Source organism: Parasteatoda tepidariorum, chromosome 5 (genome assembly GCF_982258835.1).
Source record: "Parasteatoda tepidariorum strain Cologne lab strain chromosome 5, Ptep-v5.0, whole genome shotgun sequence".
NCBI lineage: Eukaryota > Metazoa > Arthropoda > Arachnida > Araneae > Theridiidae > Parasteatoda > Parasteatoda tepidariorum.
This window is the reverse complement of record NC_141759.1, coordinates 70,717,661-70,726,911: the sequence shown is the minus strand read 5'-3', so window position 1 is coordinate 70,726,911 and position 9,251 is coordinate 70,717,661. Positions and strand designations below refer to the sequence as shown.

The 9,251-nt window shown below is 35.9% G+C and overlaps 1 protein-coding gene across 1 annotated transcript; it reads right to left on the bottom strand.

Annotated features, from left to right (window-relative positions):
- Positions 1–3,259: 3,259 nt before the first annotated feature.
- LOC147809492 (uncharacterized) lies at positions 3,260–4,009 on the bottom strand. Its single transcript, XM_087162845.1, has one exon. It carries the CDS (start codon positions 4,007–4,009, stop codon positions 3,260–3,262), a length of 750 nt encoding a protein of 249 aa, XP_087018971.1.
- Positions 4,010–9,251: the final 5,242 nt, after the last annotated feature.

Below are 9,251 nucleotides of genomic sequence, written 5' to 3'. Positions count from 1 at the left end.
AATTGAAGTAGCAGTCTCAATCTCACAACTGCATCAGGGGGCAGTTGTCGTTTTTGAGTTTGACTCAGCAGTGAGGATACTGCAGTACCCCCCTCCTAGTGCAACGTTACTTGAATCTTGCAGGGAAACGTACTTTACGTCCCGATCGTGTATGCTTAGCCTTGTCCTCTGCTTTTTCAACATTTGTTGTTGTTGGCTCAGTAACTTCCGGAGGTGGGCTAGGATGGTAGATCACAGGCTCTGGTTCTGACTCTGGAATGTTCAAGATGTAGGCTGGCTTTAGTCTGTCTATAGTCACAAACTTGGATTTGTTGCCGACTTGAACTTTATATACTTTGTCTGTTCTTTCCAGTACCTCGAAGGGTCCATCGTAAGCTGGCTTAAGTGGCGGTTGAACAGCATTGTGTCGGATGAAAACTTGCTTGCACGATTTGAGGTCGGTCGAGATGAATGTTCGGCTCTTAGTGTCATGATTCTTGGTTGGTGAAGGGGACAATTTTGCCATGTTTTCTTTCAGGCGCTGCACAAATTCACTGGCATTGAAATCCTTTGGTGTTGGCATTAGAAATTCTCCCGGCAACTTCAAGGCAGTTCCGTAAACCAGTTCAGCTGTTGTAGCCTTTATGGATTCCCGGAATGCAGAACGCATTCCCAATAATACTGTGGGTAAGACCTCTGTCCAACGATCAGTTAGATGAGCTTTTAATGAGGCTTTCAATGTACGGTGCCAATTTTCAATCAAACCATTAGCAATGGGGTGATATGCGGTCGTATGGATGTGTTTAATGCCTAATAATGTCATTAATGATTTGAATAGTTGACATTCAAATTGTTTACCCTGATCTGTTGTCACTATTTTAGGAATGCCAAATCGGGCGATCCAATTTTCGTATAACGCACTAGCTACTGTTTCGGCCGAAATGTCTGGAATTGGACGAGCCTCAACCCAACGAGTGAAACGGTCAATCATTGTCAAACAATACGAATAACCTCGAGAAGGTGGAAGGGGTCCTACAATATCTATATGTATATGTTCGAATCTTTTGTCTGGGACCTTTATAGTCTGAACTGGGCTGTTTGTATGACGATATATCTTAGCTTTCTGACATGGTATACACGATCGTGTCCACCTAGTGATATCTTTCTTCATGTCTAGCCATACGAATCGCGATGTGAGAAGTTTCACAGTGGCTTTCATGCCTGGGTGAGCGAGATTATGTAATGCGTCAAAAATGCTCTTTCTAAATTCGAGCGGAAGATAAGGACGAACGTTTTGGGTAGAAGTATCACAAAAGAGTTGTACATTAGTTCCTGGTACTATCATTTTTTGAAATTTCAAACCCGTGTTTGATTTCCTGAGGTCCTGTAATTCGGAATCCGTACTTTGGGCCTGTGCTACGGCTGCATAATCTAAAATATCTAAAAATTCTAAAGCATCTAACCTCGACAGCATATCGGCTGGTATATTTTCGGAACCCTTGACAAACCGAATATCAGTACTGAATTGACCGATATAGTCCAAATGTCGTAATTGTCGTGGGGAACACTTATCCGATTTTTGAAGGAAAGCGTATGTGAGTGGTCTATGATCCGTGAAAATCGTGAACTGACGGCCTTCAAGCATATGTTTAAAATGACGAATGGCTGCGTAAATCGCATAAAGTTCGCGATCAAAAGTAGACCATTTTTGCTGTGCCGGTGATAATTTTGACGAGAAAAATGCCAAAGGTGTGATATTTTGTTCATTGTTAGTATTCGTAATTTGATTAAGTGAAGCTCCTACAGCTGAGTCGCTAGCGTCCGTGAAAAGCGTTAAATGAGCTTCCGGGTCAGGATGAGTCAAAATGGTGGCCTCTGCCATCTGTTTTTTACATGACTCAAATGCTAACGTTTGAGATTCGTTCCACTCGAGATAATTTTTTTCCCTTACTTTTCCTGCCTTTAAGCATATCGTTAAGAGGGGCTTGAATATGGGCAGCATTTTTAATGTTTCTACGATAATAATTCAATAACCCAAGGAAACGTTGTAATTCCTTTGTGGTCTGAGGCAATGCACATTTTAAGATTGGTTCAACGCGTTCCGGTTGTGGCCTAATTCCGTCTTTATTTACTAAATAACCTAAAAAGGATAATTCCGGGACACCCAAGACACACTTGTTTAAATTTATGCGAAGACCGTAATGCGCGAGTCTTTTCAAAACCATTTCGATGTGGTTTTTATGTTCTTTCTCTGTACTGCTTGCTATAAGGATATCATCCAAATAAACAAAAACAAAATCAAAACCTTGCAAAACTTCATTAATGAATCTTTGGAATGTTTGCGCCGCATTGGATAATCCAAACGGCGTGAATAAAAACTCGTATAAACCGAATGGGGTTGTTATTGCAGTTTTGGAAATATCGTCTGGGTGTACTGGTATCTGGTGATATGCGCGAACTAAATCTACTTTCGAAAAAATAACTTTACCGTGTAATTGACTGGAAAAGTCTTGTAAATGGGGCAAAGGATATCTATCCGGAATTGTGATCCGGTTTAATGCTCTGTAATCTCCCGTCGGTCGGAAATCATTTCCGTTGTCTTTAGGCACTAGGTGTAAAGGACTAGACCAATTTGATGTGCTAGGGCGGCATATACCATGTTCTAACATATATTCGAATTCGCGTTTGGCTGCCGCTAATTTCGCCGGATGTAATCTACGCGGTCGTGCAAAAACTGGTTGTCCGCGAGTTAAGATCCTGTGAACGGTATTATGCTTTACCTCTCTGATTTTAGAATAGGGGCGTATCACATCACTGTATTTGTTCAAAATATCCCGATAAGCAGCGTCATTTGCAATTAAAGTTACTTGAGGTGTGTCATCCGCGGACTTAGTGCCCGTGCTGACAAGATTGGTCAGCGGATCCTTAAGACAACCATGTTTAAGGTCTATCAACAAACCGTAATGTCGCAAAAAATCTGCCCCGATAATAGGCTTACTTATGTCAGCAAGAATAAATGTCCACTGAAATTTACGACGTAAATTTAAACTTAGTGTTACCATTTTAACGCCATATGTTTTGATTGTTGTACCATTCGCGGAATATAATGTTATATTATTTTCGCCGCTAATTTTAAAAGTGTGTCGCTTGTACGGTAAAACACAAACATCGCTACCGCTATCCACTAAATATGTTAATTTTGAAATAGGATCAGATACAAAAAGGCGACTTTTATTATCGGGTTTGAAATCACATTGCGCCAGAGTATGTGATTTCTTCTCTAGTTTTCCTGTTTTTTAAACTTGCAAGGGGACTTACAGCGTTTTGCTGCATTTCCAAATTTAAAATGATACCAACACTGATCATACTTTTTGGGTGTTTGTGAGCGATTACGCTGGCGAAAAGAATTGTTGCGTTCGCGATTTCGGGAAAGGCGTTCAACTTGTTTAGTAAGTTCCGCTATTTGTGTTCGCAATTCACTCATTTCAGAAGATGGATTTGAGCAACGTACTGCGTCGATATTACCGCCTGTGGTTTCATGAATTTTGTCCGCCATTACTGCGAGCTTTTCTGTATTATCGTCAGAGACAGAAAGTATCGCCTGCACTTGATTGGGCAAACGTTGTAGCCAAAGTGTTTTTAACACATCGTCGCCAAGAATTTTGTCCGCTAATTGTTTCATCTTCCTCAATAAATGTGAAGGTTTGTCCTCTCCTAAAGTTAATTCTGAAAGTACTGCTTTTATTCTTCTTTGTTCAGAATCCGAAAATTCGCTTATCAATCGTGATTTAAGAGCTGCATATTTGTCCGTGGCTGGCGGCGAGAGCACGATATCGCTAACATGGCTCAAGATGTCGGAGGCAAGGGCTGACACCACGCAATAAAACTTAGTATCATCTTGAGTTATACCGGATACCACGAACTGTGCTTCAATATTGGCGAACCAAAGTACGGCGTGTTTATCCCAAAAGGGAGGTAATTTCAACCCTACTCTGTTAACCTGCATTTGTTGAGTATCGTTGTTCGGCATGGTGAAGCTCCAATAACTGATAAGAAAATGGACAAATATAAGATCTTGCCTTGTACTGAAGAGGCTTTTGGCGATGGAGTTTAATCAATCATCAGACGGAGAATAACTGGCATGCGAAATTATCCATTCGTGTAGGAAATGAAGATTTATTTGGTAGCTTTTAGTACCGTCTCAGTTCCTTGAAAGTTTATAAGCGTGAAAGATTTCAATTAAAGCAAGGATGTAACGAGATCCTCTGTCGCTACTGCATGCTTAAAATAATTTTTACAAGGGTCACCACTACAGGTTTAGACCCGAAGTCCAATCCTGTATTTTATGCAGCAGAAATGAAATAATAGTTAATCCAATATATATTACATTTTAATGTAATTAAAATAAAATAATTTAAGGTTACAGGAAATAAAAACATATATGTCGCTGACGATCGCTAGAGAGAAATATATCAGATGAACAACATCTCGTGAACGAACTTGTTTATATCTAAAAAGAAACTACTGTTCACTTCAGTTCAAAGTTCGGAAGTAGAAATTGAAGTAGCAGTCTCAATCTCACAACTGCATCAGGGGGCAGTTGTCGTTTTTGAGTTTGACTCAGCAGTGAGGATACTGCAATCTTCAAAGTTAAAAGTCCCGCAGTGGACTGATCGTTAAGACGATCAGTCCACTGTTCAGTGATCTTCCCAGCAGATCACCGAAGTCAAGCATCAGTGTGCGAGTGGGTGACCACTTGGATCAGTTTGCGTAGGGACCGGGGGTGTGCGGTATTGGTCCTCGTTAAACTGTTCTACCTTAAAGTGCTCAACTTCACGTGCAGGTCGTCGAGCTACCGAATCAGGGGTGCCATTCCATCTGCAGAGGATCAAAATTGTGATGGCATGTCTTCGGATCACCCTCAGGGATGTTTACCAGACCGTCGCCAATAGCCCATTGTGCAGCTCTAGTGCGACGTATGAACTACAACAACAACAGAGTTTAAAAAATTATTATTAGATCAAATTATCATTCTCTATCAATTTTAATAAACAAGTTTCCCTGAACACGGTTTAAATTGAACATAATTTCTTAACAATGGGGAATCATGATTGAGTGGTTAGTTTGGATTATTTCCTTGTTGGAATTAAAAAAAAAATTAATGCAGGGACTTTAGTAATAAAGATGTAATAGGGGGTAGCAGGATTATTGGGAGAAACGTTAGGGGGAGGTTGGGGATATCATATAAAATTAGTATGATCGATACAAAAAACGAAGAGATACAAGATTGAGATCATCTGAAATATTTATTGGTCAAGGATATTACATATACTGTGGTAGATGACATGTGAAAATATCACAAGAGATGTTCAAAGCTTCCACCACTGCTGGTCATACATGAGTTATACCGTCGGACCAGGGATTGGCGGACTTGCTGAAATAAACCTGAATTTTGTTGTATATCCTCAGAAGCACAGACGATTCTTACAACCAGATCCATTTCAGAATCAATAAGTGCACAGTATTTTTAACTGCATTCTAAAGGGAAAAAAAATCTCTCCTTTTAAAATTAAGAGAGAGTGGTGGTCACGCAACCAGTCTACCACACCCAAATTCATCTCGTGAACAACAACGCCGAGCTGTGAACGAAGATATCTTCGGCCATGGATTGTTATGCAAATCTGAACTCTTGTGATGTCCACTATCCCGCCCTTTAAAGTTTGTTCCAATAATCTTTTGACACCCTGTATGCGATTAGATACCTATAGCAAATGAAGGGGGGAAATCACAAAAAATCTACAAAACTACTATTATTGACTTAGTAACTCAGAACTTAATGATGAGTAACTCAGATTTGATGTTCAATCCTCGGTGGCGACTTGAAGCTTACTCAGCCTGGGATCATGATATCTATAAGTACCAGCTTGCCTGTGAAGTAAAGTGATATCTAAACAATGCTGATTACATTGTCATGACGTTGGTCACAAAATGACAAAATTGTGAAGAGTAGAGCCTGAACCTCCATGACCCTCTAATGTTTCAAAGAGGAGGACATAGACTTTGGTGCGCCGTGCCCCTCTGCAAGATTTATCAATGCGCTCTAGCTAAAACTTAATTCAAATCTTTTAAAATTACAATATGATACAAAAACACTATAATCAGATCATTATATTCAAAGTTTAGTTAAAAGTCATTATTACTTGCAAAGTGAATTAAAATAAAAAATCTTACGAAAAAAATATTTTAAATGTTATTTATATAGAAGGGGTGTACAATCTATTCTTGAGTAAAGGACCGCATGCCCAAGTACTTAGACATGTTAATGGCAATTATGATAGTTTTACTATAAACATCAGTGTTTAAGACGAAATTCTTTTTTATCAGTAAACTTAGTAATATATTTGCATAAAATTAAACTCTTTTAATTAATAATAATTCTTTTCTTATTATCTTAATTTTTATCATTAATTCTATTTTTACTTTTCATCAGTCAACCTAGTAATATATTATTAGTACGTTGCTCGATAGATAAAATTCATAATTTTTTTTGACTGCATGCATTTTTGTATAAATTTTAATCATGACTAGACAAAACTGTACGCAATTTTTATTTATTTATTTTAAACTTAGCACTAAATTCTTTTTACATGAACAGATTTTTTTTGCCGGAAAACTATTAAGTTTCCTACAAATTAATTTTTGTGTGCAAAGAAAAAGCAGATTTTTTTAATAAACGTGTTTTTTAGGATAAAATATAATACGATGAAAAGAAGACCCACGTATCTCTTTTTGGGCAAAGAATTACTCTGCTCGGGGTTATCTGAAAATGATTTTATGTAATAATAAAAACGAAGTTTATGCAAAAAGTTTGATAAATTGTAGGAGAAAATTCAAAGCGATATAAATAAATATTATTAATACAAAAATAAATAAACGACGCACACAAAAATTATTTTTACTAAAAAGAGAAGATCTTCTCTCCCTCTCTAGAGGTTAGCAAATCAAGTTATAAATTCCAGAGAAAATAATACAATCAGTTTGAAAATAGTGGTTTTGGGAAAAATGATTTTGAAATCTCGCTGCGTAGAAGTAGCAGGTCAGTACAAAATGTACTTGATAAAAGTATGCAGAAACAGAGTTTCGTATAAATAATTAAAAAGTAAATTTTATATATGCATTTTTCCTATGGTTTAATTATTTTTAGATCGCATTTGACCATTTGAGCTAAATTATAAGGAGGTATTAGCGATGTATTAGCCAAATAATTGTGAATATTTTTTTTTCGTGTACAGAGTGTTCAGAAATGATCATCTTTAAGTATTTATGGAATTTTGAGAGATTTAAATTTTCAAGTTGAAAAGGTATGCAAATTAGCAGTTGCAAATTAATATTTATATGAGGAAAAACAAAAATTATACCGAAATCTAGCGAATTGCAACTGAGGAAGGGAGATTGGAAACATTAAAACCTGTTTTATTGTCGGCGAAAATGTATAGAGATTTGAAGTTTGTATTTGTAATGGTCAACCCGACTTCAGACATTCCTAAAGGCTCGACTTTGACCAATTCTTATAAGAATTTAAATAAACAAAAGGGTTTACCCTAATTTAATTGAAGGGTTCATCCTAGAAAAATGGCTGAAGAAATTACGATTTCTGAAATTTTTTTATTAGACCTACCTAGAGCCCCTGAATTAGAGTGTAGAAGCCTTAGACCTACCTAATTAAAACTATTTGCTTGTTTAAAATTGCAGTTTTTTATTTTTTTTATTTATTGAAATAAAAAAAAATAATTAAAAGTGAAAAAATAGTTAAATAATTTTTTAATTTTTTATCTTGAAATATGCCTAATTTTTTTCTAAAATTAATTTTCAATTTTAATATATGTTGAGTCACATATTAAGGATAAATTAAAAAAAAAAAAAAAAAAAAAAGAAAGAAAGAAAAAAAGAATAAAAGGAAAGAAATCCTAAAAATGTAAAACTTTTAACGCAAATTGGTCTCAGCCTATTTATCACTCTTTTAATACATAGTGAAAGAGTTTCCTTTGCCTGGTTATTATTTTGAAGGATACGTAATAAATTACTACATTCAAATTGCAATTTTCTTAAAAAAAACTAGCATATTTATTTATAGTAATTGTATTTGGAAATATTTTTAACTTGTTAAGAAAAGAGCAATTATTTAAAAAAAAAAAAAAAAAAAAAATCGAGGATTTTTTTTCATCGAATTTTAATTATCTATTTTTTTAGTAATATTCCATGTGATTTAAAATATCAGTTCATTTTCATCAATATTAGCTCATATTCATCAAGACACACTTTAAAAGATAAAAGTGAAATCTGAAAGGTAAAAGAAGGTTTTTATGAAACAACTCTTTTGGCGATAGGATTTGCTTTGGTGAAAACTATATTAGTATATACAGTCAATTCGCTATAACTCGAAGTAAGATAACTCGAATATTACTATAACTCGATTTTTTTATGAGGTCCCGACCCTTTTATCTTCAATTTCATGTTAATTATTCTCGATAACTCGAATTTCACTCCCTTTAACACGATCTTTTTGGGGATCTTTTAAAGCAAGAAAAAAAACCTAGGAGCTGATATCTTGCCCCTTCCTTTGCAACACACACACAATGTCTTTCGCATTCTTCATGGATAAGCTAAAGCTGTCCCTCTTGAAGTATGTGAAAAGTGATTAAATGAAACGTTACCAAATTTACTTCAAGGATGCAGTTAAAATGATGTTTTCAATATTGATGAAATGGGTTTATTTTTTAAATGTCTTCCAAATAAGACTATGATGTTTAAGGATGAAAACTGCTCAGGGGGTAAAATGAGCAAGGAACGTTTGACTGTCCTAGTTGGAGGAAATGCGTCTGGGACAGAGAAATTGCCCTTACTTGTTATCGGAAAATACCGAAATCCCCGATGTTTCAAGAATGTAAAAACATATCCTTTGGATTACAAGTCTAACAAAAAGTTCTGGACGACATCAGTATTATTTGAAGACTATGTAAGAAAATTGGATCGGAAATTCTTCGCTAAGAAAAGAAAACTGATACTCTTTATGGATAAATGCACAGCGCATAGTGATCTACCTAATTTGAAAGCAGTAAACTTGAAACACAACAGCAAAGTTGCAGCCGATGGACCAGGGTATCATAAAGTGCTTCAAACAGTCTTATCGTTAATGGCTTGTCAGAAAAATGATGTTAAATATTGTAAGCATTTAGAAGATTTGTAATTAATAAGCATTAATTAAATAATCC

What these genes read in the sequence shown, in the direction of transcription:
- LOC147809492 (XM_087162845.1), bottom strand. Translation starts at nt 4,009, where the DNA reads ATGCCGAACAACGATACTCAACAAATGCAGGTTAACAGAGTAGGGTTG.